The 20,301-nt window shown below is 35.8% G+C and overlaps 2 protein-coding genes across 3 annotated transcripts in view; one reads left to right on the forward strand and one right to left on the reverse strand.

Moving 5' to 3' along the window:
- Positions 1 to 20,301, forward strand: part of LOC125778137 (uncharacterized) — a 598,414-nt gene that overhangs the window by 362,225 nt on the left and 215,888 nt on the right. The window lies entirely within an intron of this gene.
- On the reverse strand, positions 3,636 to 20,159 carry LOC105223570 (splicing factor 3B subunit 4). 2 transcript variants are annotated; one of them, XM_049454681.1, is made up of 3 exons: positions 20,005 to 20,159; positions 19,874 to 19,953; positions 3,636 to 4,710 (listed from the first exon to the last, which is right to left on the reverse strand). In XM_049454681.1, exon 3 carries the CDS (start codon positions 4,697 to 4,699, stop codon positions 3,791 to 3,793), a length of 909 nt encoding a protein of 302 aa, XP_049310638.1. In that variant the 5' UTR covers positions 4,700 to 4,710; positions 19,874 to 19,953; positions 20,005 to 20,159; the 3' UTR covers positions 3,636 to 3,790. The 2 variants fall into 2 exon arrangements, with proteins under 2 accessions (XP_049310638.1, XP_049310637.1); XM_049454680.1 differs by having other exon boundaries at positions 19,870 to 19,953; positions 20,005 to 20,157.

The following is a 20,301-nucleotide window of genomic DNA, read 5'->3' on the forward strand; positions in this document are numbered from 1 at the left end:
CTCTTGACCTGATTGTCATACAGCGTACTGTTGCATTCAGGTTAAGAAGGGTTTGAGTGTGTCATTGCTGCGGAACGATTGGATTTCCGACGATGATGTGGAGAGGGAGGGGTATCTAGGGAGCAAGAGGCTTCTGGATGATAGGGTTAGGTGTAGGTGGCAGGAACGTTGGGACAATAGTCCTAACGGCCGAGTGACGTACGAGTACATTCGGGACGTTGGGTTCGTTGAGGATAACCCAGACTTCAGATTTTGTCTGAGTCTGGGTTTTCTTCTTTCGGGGCATGGGCCTCTGAATGCATTCTTGCATCAGAGGCACCTATCAGATACGTCGGGGTGTTTTTGTGGGGCAGTTTCAGAAAACTGGTCGCATTTAATTGCGGACTGCCCGATGTACTCGGACATTAGGGATCTGGGTGGTATGGGGATTAGCTGGACTGATGGACGATTAGATGTTAGTGCTGTGATCTCCACTAGTCGGAATACCGAACAGTTAGGGACGTTTGCGCGTGAATTATTTAAGCGGCGAAGGCGGTTAGCTGGAAGTTAGGGTTTTTAGTTTTTTGTATGATTGGTGTGTGTAAGTGATGTATGTATGGGGTCCAACCCCTGGCCACCAGTCCAGAGCAGCATGAAAGCTCAACTGGTAGTAGTTTCGGCTGACCAGAGACTTAATTCTGGTACCACGGGTAGCAGTAGCCCTTGGAGGTAACTCCAACCTGCTCATGCGGACTGGCCCCTCGAGGAGTATCGTGGTGGTTGTGGTTGAAACCCAAATCGCGGGAAGAACTGACTTTGTCAGTTGAATGTGGAGTTGCATTGCAACCGGGTGCCGGACCCAAAGCACGGCAGAGGTTTTAGATGGGCCTCAAACCCGACCAAGGTGGTTAGTGTGTCCATTCCACACTGCCAATTGGTACCGAAAATGCTTAGCATTCTCAGGGCGCTGATCAACGCATTGATTTGATCCGTTGTACTTTTTGAGTACCGTGGAGTTAGACTTTCGCAGGTAGGATCACACGTTAAACACACCGGGCATGGTCTCCTGTGCTAACTGCCGGTTCTGCGACCTGGAGCAGGAAACACCAGCACACCTAATTCTGGATTGCACAGAAATCTGTGGAAAACGGTTCAAGGCCCTGGATTCCGTTTATATCAGCAGGGATCACATCACCTCACTGGCGCCCGGCAAACTACTGGAACTGTTCAGGCTGCTGGGGCTCTGAGAGGTCATGTGATATAGGAGAGGGCACAATAGACCCTAGGTCGCGGTGCAGAACCTCAATTAATATTCTATTCTATTCTAAGAGTAGGGAAAACTTCTCAAGCCTGATGAATGGCAGTGAAAGCATAACACCAGGAGATGGCGAACCGGATTCCTGAATCGATGACGATAGAGCAGATGTTCCATTGCAGGACCATGAATAAGTTTGAATAGCAATTACCCCTCTGAAGAACAACAAAGCGGCGGGGGCCAATGGATTACCGGCCAAGCTATTGTAATTTAAATGTGATCCACTCCATCCACAAAAAGAGAGACTCCACAATCTCCGCCAACTTCCGTGGAATAAGCCCCTTGCATATCGCATATAAGGTTCTATCGAGCATACTGTGTGAAAGTTTTAAGTTCACCATCAAAAAACTGGTTAGGCCTGGAAAATTAACAATCGTCCAGATGTTCACCATGCGCCAAATCTTGGGAAAAAACCCTGAAAAAAGAATCGGCATACACCAACTCGTCGTCAATTTCAAAGATGCTTTTGGCATCGTGATGCCTTTATGCCACTATGTCTGAAATTGGTATCCCTGCAAAACTAATACGGCTGTGTAAACTGACCAAAAACTCCGTCAGGATCGGGAAGGAGCGATCGCCGATCCGTTCGATACCGAACGAGGTTTTAGACAGGACGACTCCCTATCGTGCGACTTCGTCAATTTACTGCTGAATAAAATAATTCGAGCCACACAGCTGAATCGAGAAGGCACAATCTTTTATAAGCCAACAATTATATATCCATTGATTGATGGGATGTGTGGAAGGGTCTTGTTAAAACCAAATGTCGCCGAGATCACAAACTCCAATTTCGGGCATAAAAAAGTCGGTTATCATGGCGCAATAATGATCATCATTGGCAGTTACGTTCCCACCGGCATTATTTTTAAAGAAATATGGACCGATGAATCCACCAGCTCACAAATCACAACAAACTTTTGTTCTCAAATGCGGGAATTTTGCTTGTTTACCCATTGAGTCCGAAATGGGTCTCATCAGTGAATAAAATTTGGCTCGAAAATGTCGAATCTAGGAACTTTTCAAGAGCCCATAGTGACAAATTCTTTTTTGAGGTCAATGTTTGATCTTACAAATCGAACATTTCTGGTCCTTCGAGCCAGATATGAACCAGCGACCTGTGGATTCTTGAATATGGAGAATCTATGACTAAAATCAAATTATTCTGATTTGTATTTATTAGAATTTCGGCTTTGCTGATAAGTAAGCATGTTCAATGATATTTGAACACATAGTGCGAAGTCAAACTATATTTCGCACGTTTTCAATTTAATATCTCGTCGTAAAATGCACCAAGACGTCCCATTCGTCAGTCCGAGTTTCTGCGAACGGTGCCGAATCCATTCCCCACGGTCATCATATACTCCCACGGCTGCTATATTTTTCTTCCCTACGTGTTGGACGTGGTCTGTTTCGTCGAATTTTATCTAATAATGCAAACTGGGTCTCAAAATAGGTGGTGTTGAGAATAGTACGTTCAGTAGAGCGATTATGTTGAGTCTTTCCATGATGAAACACTACTGAATAAAAATGATAGTTTTACAAAACTCTCGCGTGAACTGTCAAAAAAGGCTATTGACAAAAACTTTTCGAACACTCGTTATATACGTTAAAATTTCCGTATTTCTACATGTCTAAGCAACATGAACACGTTCTGCGCGAAATAATTTTTGTGATATTGCAGCAGAGTATCAGCTGAACATCAGCAAGAAAATATCCAGTTAGTAACCTTGTTGCAGTATATATACACTCTGTTAGTCAGATCTTGATCACTTTTAGAGTTTCTTCTATAATAAGGGTTGTTATGTTTCCATAATATAAACAATTGTCTGCGGTAGGTTGACGATGTTGTAAAGTTCAATTTTGTACTATGTTGTGGAATGACAGATGTAGTCGCGGAATTATAGATACATAATAAAAAATATTTAACGAACGTACAAATTACTTCAAATCCACTTAACGTAACCTTTTTTTTTAACATCAATAAACGTCGTTGGTACCAAGGAAATGATTTCAAACATATTAACGTTCTACCCGGCGTGTAGGAAAATTCATTTATCTGGCGGTGTGTACCACCGGTGGTACACAAATGTTTATACTTTTCATTCAAAAACCATACTAGAAAGAAATAAAACAAAATAGATTGGAAATTATAAATTTATATTTATTGTAGGCGTTTTCAACATAAACAAAATTGTTCAAAATTCACAAAATTGTCAGCTCACAATAACGAAAACTATTGCGCAGTAGAAAAATTCCGCGAACGAACAAGTTGGTTTTGCGTGCACGCGCTGTATACGAACACTCAAAAAATGTCCCGGGTAGAACGTGTTAAACATAACGATTTTAAATTTCCATTTTTAATGCTTTATTTTAGATTTTCCTGCAGTTATTTTTTATAATCTTATAGTAAAAAAGAAAATATAACAAAGAAACGTTAAATTTTTTTTTTTTTTTAATTTTGTCATTGAGATATAAATACACGTATAAAATAATGTGTTAGTACTGATAACCCACAGTGGAAGAGTCCCCATTAAATGGTCGTGGTGTAAATGGAGGTGTTGGAAATCCCTGCGGTCTCCAATTATGTTGGGGAAGGCGGGGGGGCGCTGAGGGGACACCATTAGGAAATGGAGGATGTGGTGATGCACCGTAGGTAGACATTCGTGGTGGCGGTGGAATACCTACTGGAGGTGGTAATGGTGGCTGTCCAGAAGAAAGTGGAGGTAGAGGAGGGGGTGGTATTGCAGCAGGAAATCCTGTTACCTGTGGAGGCGGAACAGGTGGAGGTGGAGGCAACATGTTATTGGACGAAACAGGCGGTGGCGGAGGAGCCATAAGAGGTGGTGGTGGAATTATTTGTCCCGGAATTACTGTCACCATATTTGGAACGGGTGAATCTGCGAACAGCTGATGAGGGCGATCAGCATGAGATGATGGATTCTGTGCTGCTAACAGACGTTCGGCTGCTGATCCATGGCGTTCACCTTTAGAGTCCTTTTTAAATGCATAAGAAACAGAAATAGGTCGATTACAAAGATATTGACCATTCATAGCATCCATAGCTGCGTCAGACGCTTCAAAGCTGGCAAAATTAATAAAAGCAAAACCTTTCGAATTCCCGGTTTCGAGGTCTCGCATAATTTTTGGTGTTTGTAGAATAACTCCAAATGCTGAAAAAGTGTCGTAAAGTAGTTTTTCATCGACTTCAGGATCTAAATTGCCAATGAAAATATTGGCGCCCACATCCAAATTTTTTTGGTGAGCTGATGCCTTGTTCACACGGATTGGCTTCCCATACAATTTTATCATATTCATTATTTTAATAGCATAATCAGCGTCGTCTTCACTAAGGAATTCCACAAATCCATAACCTTGATGCATTTGAGTTACTCGATCCTTGGGCATATGCACATTAACTGGAAATACAATCCAAAAAATATTGATTAAAATTTTTTATAACATATTCTTTTAGTTTAATATTTCCCTCATTTCATTACAAACGCATAAAAAACGTGTAAAACATTTTTAACTCTTGGCACACTGTGAATCAGGTAGGTGATAAATAGCCGGTTTTCTACCTGTCGGAGCACTGACCCATTTGAATTAGAAAAACAACGACCTGCACTAGTTATTAATAAAGGGAGTATTAGCAGCACCCGTATTGCCGTTTATAAATTTAGAACGATTTAATTCGTTTAAACAAATATAATTTCAAACGTCCAATTTTATCATAACGTTTTCTGCCTTTACTTCGTTGCATAACTCTGTTACATCTACTTATGTACATATATCCCTCAATCCAACATGAAGTAATAACATTTCTAAGTTTTTACAATGATCAAAAATGTTTGTGTATGTAAAAGTTCGCAGCTGAGCAATATAAAAAAAAGATCCATAAAAAGTTAAAAACTTGTTTACAGAAATACAATTTTTTCTAGCATCGTAAATTGGCCCATCTTCCCTCTCGTAACAAAGCTGTCTTTTCTGTTTTCTGAAGCCGTTGAATCTAAGATTTTTGTATGTTATATACAAATAAAAAAAAATAAAGCAATTTTGTAATAATTATAAAGTGTGTCAGCTAAAATACCGCCTTAGGCAATAGCCTAATTGTCTATATGTAAGTGAAAATATCAACTCGAACGCGGTAGCAATTAGATTGTAAATACTCATATTTAGCTAATAGTGGTACAAGATTAAATTAAAAAAATCTAAGTATGTTTAATATTAGAATAATTTGTGAAAAATGCCCTATTTATTGTCAATATATTTAGTATTTGTTGATACTGGAATACCACTCTGCGAGTTGTTCAAATTGAAAATTGTCGGTTGTTTTCCAGGCTATAAACTCGGTTGTTGTTGTTGGTGTTCTACCGGGTACCTAGTCCCCGTTAAGATGGTAAGGATTATATAGGTTGTAGTCGACGTCATCTAACGGGATGTTCAAGAAACGTGCTGGTTCGACGGGGTCGGACCAAAAGAGAAAAGGGTGTCAGATGAGTAGGGTTGGTGGGGCATGCAAAGAGCTGGTCAGTGTCATGCGGAGACGTAGGACTTATGTTGGATACGTCGGGGTCTATTCTGGATAAATAGGAGTTTAACTTGCTACAATATTCAGAACGAAGCTGAGCAAGAATCACTCTCGTTTCACGGGCCAACTCGAGCTCTTCGTTTGCAATGGGTGGTGGTTTGACTCCGAATACATTATTCTTCCAGCCAGGATGAAGCAAGCGGTAGCTGCTGCAATCACTTTGCGAAATCGAAGCGTGGAAGGCATTTTCAGTAAATTCTGTGAGCCGACCCAGTTAGCTTTGTTAAAGTTAACGAAGGTACGGTTGGGAGGATGTATATATTAAATATTTCGTGCTCGACATCGCCTGACCGGATAGCTATACCCTGACCGCACTATCCTAGGGTCGTATCCCTGCGGCCGATATCTCCATCGATTAGACGATATTGTAGGGTGTTGTGCAATATGAAGGCTAGGTTTTTAGTTTGGTTTCTTGGATCGCAGCTATCGATACGCGTTCCCGGTTCGTAAGTGCAACTATCTCCTCGATCTTGCTCTGGAGTCTGCTGCAGCTAAATTGCAAGATGCGGGTGTGTCCCTGAGCGATCATGGCTTTCCTGTTTACATTGAGTAAAAAGGCTGCTCTTATGTCTCGGACAATTTTTCTTTGCTATAATTTACACCTAATACCCGGAATTGAGAACGAATTTGGAACTATCAATTATTTTATAATTTTTCTCAGATTTCCAACTATCCATAAAAGATCAGTTTCTTTCGATCAAATATTTATAACTTTTGAAAATCCAATAATTACTATTATTATCAATTAGTTAGAAGTTAAACTTCTTTTTTATTATTAATTCTCCATACAGTCAGTTTTTTCAATATTATTGATCACAAACAAGAAGAAACATAAATTAAGAAATTAAATAATATCAAATAATATTAAGCATTGTCTACAGTACGATTGACTAGCATTCGAATGACTAAATTAGAGATAAATTACTGATGTTTGATCATTTTCATTTCTTCATCAACTTGTTCTAATTGCTTACGCATATTTTCAAGGATACCTTTTTTTGCTTCTAATTGTACTTGAATCGTTTTGTTTTATATGATTTTTATTTAGCAATGGAAGATATAACGAATTAAAATAAGATATTTTGTATAAAAAAATTCTTAGTATTTTGTAGAACACCCCCTCCTCCTAATAACCTCAGTTATTTGTTTAGGCATGGATTCAAAAAAGCGTTGAAGATAATTTTTATTAATTTCTTCATTTCGCACAGCTTCAATAATGTTTTCATTCTTTTAGACTTTTCTGTTATCATTTTGCCCAAATAATGCCAGCAGTTCTCAGTTGGATTGAGACTTTTTGTAACTTTTTGGGCGTGTTCGGACAGCAGTTCAAAAGTTGGCAAGACGCCTTCTCTCAAAATTCCAATTTATATTTCGGCATTCACAGATCTTTTTAGAATAATTAGCGGACCAACACCAAACTTTGTTACAGCTCTCCACACCATTCAATAAGGCGAACGCTTTCCTACGACGCGCTGTGGCATTTCCCTCGGGTTCCAACAAATTAAATTTGGATTCATCGGAAAAAATAACATTTCCCCAATCTGATGTAGTCCAAGTTTTGTGTAATTTTGCCTGCTCTAGTCGCTGTTTCTTCATTCGTGTAATGAGGAGTGGCTTTTTGGCTGGACGTCGTGCTCGGAATCCAAAATTATTCAGGACATTTTGCACAGAACGTGTGGTTATTTTTACCCCAGTGGTTTCGTAAAACCTTACATTGATTGTTCCAACATGTTGAAAGCGATCACTAATACACATCCGTTCAATTTGTCGTTTTTGACGAGGTTTTACTATTTTCGGACGTCCACTGCCCTTTTTTCGATCTAATCAATTAAAATACGTATAATTTTTAATTATAATATGCCCATTTCACGAGTTATTTGACATTTTGATAATTTATTTTATATAAAGCTACGATTTCTGCTTTCTTTTTTGTTGACACCAACATGTTCAACTTTACTTGTTTTCACAACTTTTTCAAAGGAAAATACCACAAATACTGTAATAAATACGTGCGTAGAGCTAACGGTTTTAGAAATAACGGTAAAATAATGTAGTCGCATAACAAAAAGGTCAAATGAGACAAATAGTGAATTTTGAGCAAATTGTGACATTTGAAAATAGGAATATTAGAAAATTTTCGTTTGGGTGGTTTTTTTTTGCGAAGTGTATACACCTTCTAGCCACTAAAGATTCTTCTTTAAGATTTTCCATCAAGCATTCCTTATTTACTGAAAAACCTCTTTCCACATTAGCATTGCCGTCCGAAAGAGTAATTACGACTTCCATTACTTTTTCAACATTATCAGATGGTGGAAAATCTTTAAAAATTTTAATCCAAAATCGATCCAGTCGTTCTTTTGATACTGAAAAGTTTTTCAACAATTCTTTAACTACAGGCTTAGAGCATATATTTGAGTGTTGGAAATCTTAGAAAGTATATTTTACCTTTACATAAAAAACTATTTCTAAATCTACGAATAAAGATAGTTTAATAATTATAATAATCAAAAGAATTTATCAAACGATTTAAAAAAAAAACTTGGTGTTATTTTTATAAGTTAAATACAGACGGGATTATTTACGTTATATATTTATTCAAATAAAAAAGACACAATTTATGACATTTGTTACTCTTGACAACATGAGAGGCACATAATTTCCGAATGTCTGGGACATTTTTTACAGATTTTCGAAGTTTTGACATCTTTTGATGACGGACATACATTACACCTTTTTCTTTTATTACAACTCTGTGCACTGGAAGTAGCTGTTGCCTCAGTAACACCTGTCTTCACTCGTTGTACTAATTCCAGCGATTCATTTGTCCGAGGAAGAATTTTCCTACGCTCAATGTGATCATTGACCAATTCCATGCCCAGTTTTTCTAAAAACAGATGTCTTTGTACTGTCCTCTTATGTTTCCAGTCAGGACTGGTATCACAATATAATACGTAAGCATTGAAACATTAGATATCAAACATATTATGAAATATGGCTATAGGCCACCTTCTTGTCATACGTTTGCCTCTATAGGCCGAAACCATTTTGTCTAGAAAATCAACAGTTTCCTTAGTTGCTTTATAGTCCATGGTAATTTTAGGTTTTTTCTGCTCTGAATCATGCATTTTAATCTTATTGTGGTTTGACCTGAGTAAAACTGCGTTTTTCTTCTTTTCCGGAATATATGAGACAAGAACCATTTTTGAATTGAATGCTAATGTGGATGAAAACACTGGTTTCTTCGTATCCAAAAGATCTAATGGTATCTGTCATTTACTTTTACGTAAAGTTCCAAGAACGGTAAGCTTATGGTCTAAAAGTGTTTCGGCTAGGCTAATTTATATGATGTAAGAAAATTATGACATGTCAGATTGTAGCCCTGTAAGCCTTCTGTCAGATCTAAAACAACACGCATTCCTTGAGTTTTTTTCGGAGCATTTCCTTGAAGTTTTCCGGTATAGCATTGAATTGAACGAACATATCCTGTTTCACTGTCACACAAAATCCAAAATTTTATGCCGTAGTTACTCGGTTTACTTGGCATATAATGGCGAAAGGGTCACCGACCTCTGAATGAAAGTAGCTGTTCGTCAATTGTGATATTTGTATTCGAATTATAGTACATAGGCAATAGTGTCGCCCATTCATCCCATATATCTCTTATAGCTGCTAATTTATCACTCTGTCTCCTTGCTTCTCGATCCGAACGTTCATCAAAACGCAAAATGGCGGTAATTTTTTTGAACCGTTTTAGGGACATTGTTGCTCGAAATATAGGTCGTCCATAAACTTCAGACCACAAGCTATCGAGGTTTTCATCGTTAGACTTGAAAACTCCAGCAAATATAAGAAGACCTAGATATGCATCTAATTCTATTTCATCCATCGCATCCCATTAATTTCCAAACCGTGAAGATCCTTCCATGTTTGTTTGTTTTAAAACTATAGATTTTATGCGTTTGTTTATAAATAAATCAAAAGCGCTTCTAAATATATTGATGCGATTAGAAGCATATCTGGTAATTCCTGGTGTAAGTTTTATTAGGTTTGCGCTGCCCAAACGACCTCTTCCTTCTAATGGGATTTTCGACCACACAAATTCACCATTTTTTGATCGCATTTCATTTTCACTAACACAATTATATATCTTGAAAGAGGTACTTCATCGCTACTAGATTCGTCACTACTACTTACAATGTTCCAATTAGGTTGAATATTATCCTTAGGAATTCCATCGGAATTATTCTCTGTTTCACTAATTATTTCATCTTCAGAACTTATATCGTAGTTTAAAAATTGAGCAATCATGGAATCACTCAATTTGTGAGCCATTGCAAAAAATAACCCAACGCGACGAGTACAAATAACTAATGAAACAAAAAACTGTCAACGCTTGTAAGAGGGCGACGAAAGCAATATGATTCTACCCACTTAGAAACAATATTTCTAAGATTACCATCAACAATGAATCGCTTAGTGACTTGGGTATAATTGATATTCAACAATAATAAATATGTTCTTAGAAGCTGTATGTTTGAATCAAAGCATTGTACTTCACCAAAGACGGGTATTTCTGACCCGAGGGTCAAAATGACCCGATAGGAGTGCCAATATGAAAAATGTGTTTGGCTGCATAGCTTTTTTAAATCACATGTAAATGACCCGAAACAATAACGGTACACATAACGGGATACCAGCATTAAAATACAAAACAAATTTTTATTGTGATGATTGCTATTCTACTTCTGCTAGTTCTCGAATACACTTGTTATTTCTTTCCACAAAATAATAGGAGTGTTAGATCTTTCGTTAGTCCCTAACATAAAAAATATTCACAAAATTAGAAAAGTATAGTTTCATAATCTAGCAGCAATTTAAATTAGTTATTATTTTATTTAATCATTGTGTTTTTCTCTAGTGGGTAGAGGAAATCATTAAACAGAGGAAAAGCGGAAAACGATAAAAAATTGAGAAAACTAGGAAAAACTTATAAAGGGATCCAAAAAATCGTAAATTGCTTTCCTCAAATGATAGCAAATGCCAAATTATGGAAACAAAACTGAAACTCGTAGACAAAAGTGCAAAACATCCACTGCAGACGATCGCAATATAGTACGCTACTGCAAAATTAATACTTTTGCTTGGAGCATCCACGACGAACTAATTTTGTCAGTTAATACTGAATCTGTTCGTAGGCATTTGGAGCAGAACAAATTATTTACCAGAAGTCCACGAAAAAGAAAAAAGAAGCACAAGGAAGCCCGCATACTAAAAGGCAAAACATATTGTGGTCAGAGGAATCCAAAGATGAGTTATTTGTTAGTATAGGCTCTAGGAATTTTGTCCCACTCCCCTTAACTCAGAATATAATCACCGGTTTACCACAAAAACCGTTATACATAACGATGCCAAATCATGGTACGCGGTCGTTTTTTCACATTGTGGTGTTGGTCCAATTCACTTAATGGAAGGCATCATGGACCAAAGGGCATATGTCAAAATATTATATGAGTTAATGTTGACACATGCATCATGGAATATGCCATTAAAATGGGTGTATCGACGGGATAATGACCCTAAACATAATAGCAAGTGCGCAAAAAAATGGTTCAGGGCCAACAAGAAGAAGGTAACTGAAGAGAAACCAACAAATTCGAGAGATTTATGGCAAGTAATGAAAGTTGCTTGGAAAGGAAAACCAATAAAACGTTGCCAGGATCTCATAAACTCCATGCTTCGGAGATGTGATGCTGTGTTAAAAAAAATCGAGGTTATTCAACGAAATATTAATTATTTTAATATTCAGTAAAACTTTGGAACCATTATATATTAAAATTATAGAACGGTCCAGTATTACATAAAATACTATTTTTTGTGGAACTAGTATTTAGTTTACTTGATATAAATTGCGATATAAAATTTTTTTATGTTTAATTGAAATAGGTGAAATCTGGAAATATTAATAGATCTTTAGCAAAATACATGGTGCAAAAATTAAAAAAAAAAAAACATTTTTGTTAATGAATATTAACAATTCGGCTATCTCTTGTGGTCACTCCTATTATTTTGTGGACAACTGTACATAGATTTGCTGTACCATTCTGTCAAAGACCGGATATATGAAGTTATTACTAACAAGGTATGCAGTTCTCTTTACTAAATTTTTTTTTTGTTTCTAATAAATCAAATATTAATATAATACGAACTAAACTTCTTTTATAAAATATATAAAAGCCTAAGTGTGTCTCTTCTAATGACCAAAAGAAAAGCCAAACAAAACATAATTTTGTTAAGTTTGAATAATCAATTGATAATTGTATTTAAAGTATCATTATCAATGTTTATCAACTTTTTTTCAATCATCATTAAAAAAATAAATATTAAAACAATTGTAATGAAAGTAAACGTGCGTACCTTCGAAGGTCATACAACGATTATAGCGGTCAACAAATTTTTCAATACAAATGTCTTTTGGACTGAACAGCTTCAAACACTCCTCAGCATCAGAAATTGATTTTTGTTTTTGATGGATTGTGAGCTTGCGCTGTTCCCACTTTTTACAGAGTTTTCGCATACCCAAATATTAATTTAGAATATAGCCAACACGTTTCTTTGATGTCTTTAAGATCTCAGCTATCTTAAAAAATTTCACATTACGGTTATCCAACAAAATTTTGGAGTTTTTTATTGACGTTTTCTTCTCGGCAGCAAATAGCTTCTCAACTTGATTTTCATGTTGAAGTACGAATAATGTTTATCAAGCCATATATTGGATTCGATTGGCATTTTACTATAAAAAGCAATGCGTTATTAACACACAAAATTTCTCTTAATCCGATTTTTGGTAAAATAATACAAATTGTTTCACTCAAAGTACTATATAACTAATAGCTCGACTGCTATCAAAATTGTACATATGTATATCTTTTGAAGTTTAGGGTTGACTAAAAATTACATAGATTTAATATTGGTAGTGCCTGCTGTTTATCAGCCTACGAACTTTTAAGATTAAATAATACATACAAACGTAGATCATATCTTATTTGAGGTATTAGACCGATGGTAATATATATCGGAGACGAAGCAAAATGTAATAATACATTGATGTGAGTCTATTAGTGCGATTCTGTAAGCAGTCTCTAGTTACAATTTGAGACATTTTGTGACTAGTTACTATTCACTGAGACTAACGCTAGAGATGGTTTAGTGAATAATAACTAGTCAAAAATGGAATTTTGCACGAACAAATTCGATGAACCCAATTTCCGAGTACTTTTTCCAATAAATCAAATTGTATGTTGAATAACATGTTCAATATTGACTTCTAAAGCCTGAATAGAGTCTGGTTTATTGCTAAGGACCAATGACTTCAAATAACCCTACAAGAATTAGTCTAATGGTTTTAAACCACATCTTCTTGGAGGCCATTCAGTGTCATAATTTCTTGAAATACCCGAATATCCAAGCTTTTCTCTTAATAATTCGGTTGTTGCACGTGCTGTGTGCCACGTAGCCCCGTCTTGTATAAACCAGATGTTGGCGACTGTAACGATGTCACCAGCTCATTTCGAAAGAAGCACAAACCGTTGATTCCACCTAACCAAAAAAATAACCCAACTGCCGATTTAGGTGAGTGTAATTGTTGTTCATGAATAATTTGTGGATTTTTTTGCACCAAAATCGACATTTTTTTTTTCGCACCACACGGCAAAATTCCTAGTACCGTTGGAAAGAGGAAGCCCTTCTGATTAAAAAATATTTAGAGTTACTATAGTGATCAAATTGAAAGGTGAATTTTGTCCATTTCATCTCCTTCAAAGTAATCCCCTCCCGCTGCAATACAATTATGTAAACGAATTATAGCACTTGGAAAAAACCTCCGTCGTGATGGCCATCAAAGCCTTCTTCGATTCAGCTTTTATATTCGGTGAATGTGGCGGTTGTGGCACGATATCAGTTGAAAATGTGGACGAAATGATCACGAATAACAAATGCAGTATGAGATGGTGCATTATCGCACTTCTTTGTTCAATAAATTCAGACATAGTAAAAATCGAAGAATTCACTTTTAGAGCCTCATAAAACGACGCGTATCTCTAATACTAATTAATATATTGACGTGAAATTTAGCATAGATGTCACTAACAGTAATACCAACTTAAAGAAATATAAATTAAAAATCCACCTTTCAATTTGATCACAGAAGTAAGTACCGTAAACGCTTAGTTTACGAGATATTCGACTTTACATTTCAACAAGTAATTTCACCACATTTAACAAACTTTATACACACTTTTCAAACAAATTCTGATCTTACTTCTTGCAGTTTTTTTTATTATTTTTTACACTCGTAGTAGACACCATTTAGGTATGTGCTTTCACTAATGAGGGAATGGAGCTGTCATACGATAATATGAGCAATTCGCTGAAATTCTTCTTTATTTAGCAATCTTAGTTCTTTCGCGATTAACGTTGTTTTGCATTAAAAAATAAAAAAAAGTGCCTATAGATTATATTTCAAATTAAAATGAGTATAACAACTCTTTCCATTTATATAGATTTTCTATTATTTAGTCGAAATGCGTAGGACGGGTCCACAGATATGGAATTTCACCAATATCTGGGGAGAGCGGGGTTATCTTCCGATTTCGTCTACTGTCGGTAGTAGTTCTTATATTTACTCTAAGCAAACTTGGTTGTTGTAGCTTTAGTGGTTTTTAGGATATTTACACTGAACTTATTAGAGGGCGGTGTCACGCTCATTTTTTCGAAATTTTTGACCTACAGTAGGATTGTTGATACAATGACCATATTTTTTGCCTCTGCTATGATATTATCAATGCGATATTGTTATGGGAATAATGTTACTTATCGATATTTTACCCGCAACTAGAACCGAATTAGTGAAGTATTAGTGGATATAAAAGTTGAAAATATTAGTGTAAAGTGCATTATAAACAGGAGAAACAAGCGTTTTAAATATTTCCATTTTTGAACTGTAAATGGAAATATCTCAAAAAGTCAGCGGCAATTATATGTATGTACGAGGTTTGACAATTAAGTAATGAGACTGATTTTATTGCCGCGCTTGTGGTAAACCTGTGACCTTGAAATCCCCTTTCTCTTTTTCCGGTATCCCTCCCCTCTCCATTGATATATATACCATCGCTCTAGCTTGTTTAGTTCGCCTGCTGCGTCAAGTTGAGTAGACGTGTGTTTGTAGTGCTCGTCATGGAAAAACGAAACCAAGAGCAACGCGTCGCGATAAAATTTTGCGCCAGATTGGGCGAAACAGCTTTGGAAACGTACGCTAAAATTGTAAGAGTGTATGGTGATAGTGCTCTTAGTCGTCCCCAGGTGTTTCGCAAGCTCACAATGGTTGTCTCTGCGCGCCCCCGCCCGAAAAAAGCTCGCATGAGCAAGTCGAAAGTGAAAACGATGATTATTGCTTTTTTTGATAGCCGTGGAATCGTCCACAAAGAATTCGTTCCACCCGGGAAAACTGTGAATCAAGTCTACTATTGCTTAGTACTCGAAAGATTGCGAAAACGAGTCAACAGGGTCCGCCCTAGTGATGAGCGATATTTCACTACCGGTGATTTTTTCACTGTAATTGAAAAATCGCAAATCGCAACTGCGATCACTTTTTATAAATAGCAGTTCGCTTCTATGAACTGCGATTGCGATCGCAGTTCGAAACTGTGATCGCAGTTCGAACCAGTGATTGCGATCGCAGTTCGAAACTGTGATCGCAGTTCGAACCTGTGATTTACGATAGCAGTTCGAACCTGTGAATTACGATCACAATAGCAAATAGCAGAAAAGTAACAACTTTCTTCAGGGTATTGTATGTATATATCGTATATGTTATTTTTCGTCATAGCGGTTTGAAATTTTGAGTGTAACGATCTTATAATTTTTAATAATGGCAGGAAATGTATCAATGAAAAGAAGTGAAGTGTGATGTTTAAAGTGGTAGATGAGATATAATCAAAATGGAATATTTTAATTTGTTTTAATAAAATTTTTAATTTTACTTATTGTTAAAACCAAATTTGAAAGCTTTTGTGATGAATTTTAAAATTTAGTTTAGAGTACAAATTAAAACTCTTTTCATGGTTGCAATATTCATAAATATTTAATTTAAGTTTTTAATAACACTTGTTAATAAATTATATGAATTTTAATAAAAATGGAGTTACTTTTACTGTTGTATATTTATTTATTCTTTTATTAAGAAGCTCTTATAATTATTTCGTTTAACCGAATATAATTTAATTTAAAACAAGAATTGTAATTAATTAATTTCAGAAAAAATTATGGAATAAAAAAATTACGGGTTTTTAATATTTTCCCAAAAATTAGGAAATTCCCGTTATTAATTTGGTCTTGAAAATATTATTAGCGGGTATTCAAAACATTCTGATGGATTATGGAATTCCCATCATTAGTTTTTCTTTGAAAATATTAAAAGCGGGTATTCTAAACAAACAAATGATCAACCACACTAATGGTAATCCCTTCTAAAAAATGTATGAAACCATCATACCAACATACAAATGAACTATACAATACACTCTACGGGTCAGGTAGCCGAACCGCTCCAACATTTGCGAAAATGTTGTGCAAGGAAAAGCGGAAAAACTTGACTCGAGTTACAGGAGCCAAAAGAGAATTTGCCGCCAATAACGACAAAATGTTTCCGTCGTTCCCACGACAGTCGGGTCTACGTAAGTGGAACGAACCCGGACGATCTGCCGCTACAACAACAACAACAAAAGGTCTCCGTTTAAACGTCAACTTAGTTGCGATCGCAATAGCAATATAAAATCAGTGATTTAAAAATAGCAATCACTGAAATCACAGTGATTTAAAAATCGCAATATCGCTCATCTCTAGTGCGCCCAGACATGGATCCTTCATCACGACAATGCGCCGCGCCACACCTCCCTCAGCGTGTCCCAGATTTGGCCTCTAAAGGGATCGCCGGATTGCAACAGCCGCCTTATTCGCCCGATATGTCACCCTATGACTTTTTTTTGTTTCCTAAAACAAAATCGGGGGTCAAAGGAACCCATTTTGAGTCGATCGGACGTCCAGGCCGCTGTGACGAGTGTGCTGTGGAAAACGCGCTGGAATCGCTGTATAGCTGCCCAAGGGGACTACTTTGAAGGGGATGGCAGAGTTGTAGAATAATTTTCAAATATACGGTTTTTATGGAATCAGTCTCATTACTTGTCATACCTTGTATATATTTTTTTGATCTGGAGGACCTCCTCTATCCGTACATACCCATTTTAACTCTAAACTTTACCCAAAAATGGCGGTTACTCGAAGGAAAATAACTTATGTATATACTAGTTATAATTTACAATTTTTTATTTTTTATTTGTTATTGAATTTTTTGATGCACTCCTCTTATTTTGTACACCGAATTATTCAGGTTTTAATTTAAATAAGTTACTTTTTCGTTTAATGAGTTTTACTAAGTAGTTAAAAGTGCATAAAAGACTGTATAAAATGAACAATTCGTGGATAAAATTTATGAAAAAAAAATTTTTGTTTTTGTTAAAAAACATAACTTTGTATTTTATGTTGTGAGGTACTCCTTATTATTTTTAACACAACTGTACATCTTTCTATGACGAAATTGTAAACATTACTGAGTACAATTAAAAAAATACAGATAATGGCAAATTTAAAATGGCCGAGACAACACTTAGAAATCATATCATAAACCTAGGGTAACCAGATGTACTGATTTTATCAATACGCGTACTGATTTTTAGACCCCCGTACTGATATAATTTTTTCAATGAAGTGTACTGATTTTCGGCGTAAACGCTTTTTCGCAAATTTATCCAATTTTATTGGATACACACACGCTCACATTCGATAAATGTACCGAACGATTTTTAAAAGCGAATTCAAACATTGATTCCTTTTCTGAACGATTTCCATAAGTATCTAATGAAAACTGAAAATGTTGATATGCTAAAAGCAATCGGCAGTGTCAAAAAATATGACCAAAAAAAAAATGTAAATTGTACGATGCTGGAATATAATTAAATTCTACCTATTTGAGACGCTGGAATTTGTGATCTTTCTGTACCCTGCTTCTTTTCTTTTTTGCTTTTTTGATGGAGACGTAGTGATTTTTCGCTGGACCGATCTGGTAACCCTACATAAACCTCTATATTACATCTAGCCGAGGTGAAGTTTGGATGGAGCCTTTAAGCACAAACGTATCAGAAAAATTCTCCCGGGCCTGGATTTACCCAAAGCAAGCACGGGTAAGAATTCGGAACAACCCTGCTACTTGTACTACTTTTCGATTCAAACAGAACTTAGAACCTTCTGTCGTGGAAATTGATTCGCTTAGAATAGCATCCCCGGATTTCGTGGTTAAAATGGGTAAGCGAATCAATTCCCACGACAGAAGGTTCTAAGTTCTGGAGGTCCCCCATATCAAGGATATATGTACATATATACGTATACATAGTTGCCGCAGACTTATGGTTTTTGAGATATTTGCATTTAAAGTTCAAAAATTCACAAATTTAAAATGCGTGTTTTTCACATTTATAATGAATTTTATGGTTATATTTTGAACTTTTATATTCACTAACACTTCACTAAATCGTTTCTAACCATTTATTTTATATTAAATAGTGCAAACATAACTTTTATTCAACATTTGACTTTTGGTCATTTATTTTGTTCGTACAATAACAAAAGGGTTGCATTCTAACTAATAATCATACCATAAGCAGCGTTTGAAAAACTACGCTACTCCCGTAGCATTTCATTTTACTCTTGCTACCGCTCTCACTTTGACGGGAGCCACAGCATAGCCTTAGCATAACAATGTAAAAGAAGTGCTCTACTCTGCTCCGAGTTTTGTTGGGTAAAAAACTATAGCTGGAGCGGTAGCAAAAATTAAATTCTGCGCTATGCTCTGGCGTAGCGGTAGCAAAAAATTGGGAGCGGTACCACAGCAGAGCTAATGAAAATTTTCATGTGCTACAACTCCCGCATGTGTTTGTTGTTTTTTTCTTTTCTTTGCTATTTTTTGTCGTAATATTTGAATTAATTGAATAATTCAAACAAAAAAATGATATGCAAATCATTTTGGCACTTGTTGCGTCAAGTGACTTTATAAATCTAAAATCAAATATTTTAAGAAATATATTAATAAAGTCAATTAGATAAAATTGAATAAATTATATATATTTTTTTACTATGTAAAATATTAACCATTTTTATATTACCAAAAACATCATCTATTCCAAATGTATTACAATACTCAATTATTATGAATTTTCGAAATTAATTTTAACTACATTCCTTTCGCCTTTTTTATATACATTAGGGTGTTTTTTTTAACTATTAATTTTCTTCAGTCCCGTCACGAAATTTCCTTGGAAATTCCATACAAAAACTTCCTTGAAATGTTTAGCCCTAAATATTAACATTAAAAACTGGACCAGGGCATGTAAAAATTGTCCATAGAAAATACACGACAATCCTGATTTTTTATCTTTAAATTCCTACAGATCAGTGGTATTTTAAGGCATCGCTTGACTTTAGACCAGCGTTGTACACGGCCTATGCGCACAATAGCGCACGGAAGTGGCCAGACACCTCACACCAACATGTCGCGACAAGTGTACTATATGTATATATATTCTTGATCTGGGGAACCTCATCTATACATACCCATTTTAACCCCGAAATCCAGGGATGCTATTCTAAAAAATACCCCTTAATAGCTTCCACATTTACGCTTTTTGATAAACTTCATATTAATATGGCATACTAACTTTAGCGAACCCTAAATTTTTTTAAAAAATAGTATAACAAAATCTCTTTAACCCTTTTCAACATACATACATTGACACTCAAAAATGCAAACACTGTTCCATGCAATAGATGAAATAGTATTATTATAATTAAATTCTATAATTATTTTATAAAAAATCCTTACCTACCGGTCCCGCTTGGACAAAAAGTTCCCAAAGTAATGTTTCCGAAACTTTATCATCGAGACCACCAACATAAATTGTAGCATCTGTAATTGACGTCTAATAAAGTTATATATTTTAGATAAGTAGATAATTACCTTGATTTCTTTCTGCAATAGGTCCTGCAGCCATTTTTGAGCAGGAAAACACGATATGTTTACAACGCGAGTCTAAATAAAGTCGATTGCCGCAATCGATGGTTAAATTATCAACTAGACTGCATGAGCGATAACAGATATTCTTGTAATAATTCTTCCCAAACATCTTTCAAGTAACTAGGCGGCCACACGTGCCAGTAAAAATTCGCAAAACTCAATTCCTGTACATTATTTTAGTAAACACTTATCATATGTTAACTGTCAAAATAGTGCTCATACACACCATGCACTTACACA

The sequence above is a fragment of the Bactrocera dorsalis genome, chromosome 4 (assembly GCF_023373825.1).
Source record: "Bactrocera dorsalis isolate Fly_Bdor chromosome 4, ASM2337382v1, whole genome shotgun sequence".
NCBI classification, from domain to species: Eukaryota; Metazoa; Arthropoda; class Insecta; order Diptera; family Tephritidae; genus Bactrocera; species Bactrocera dorsalis.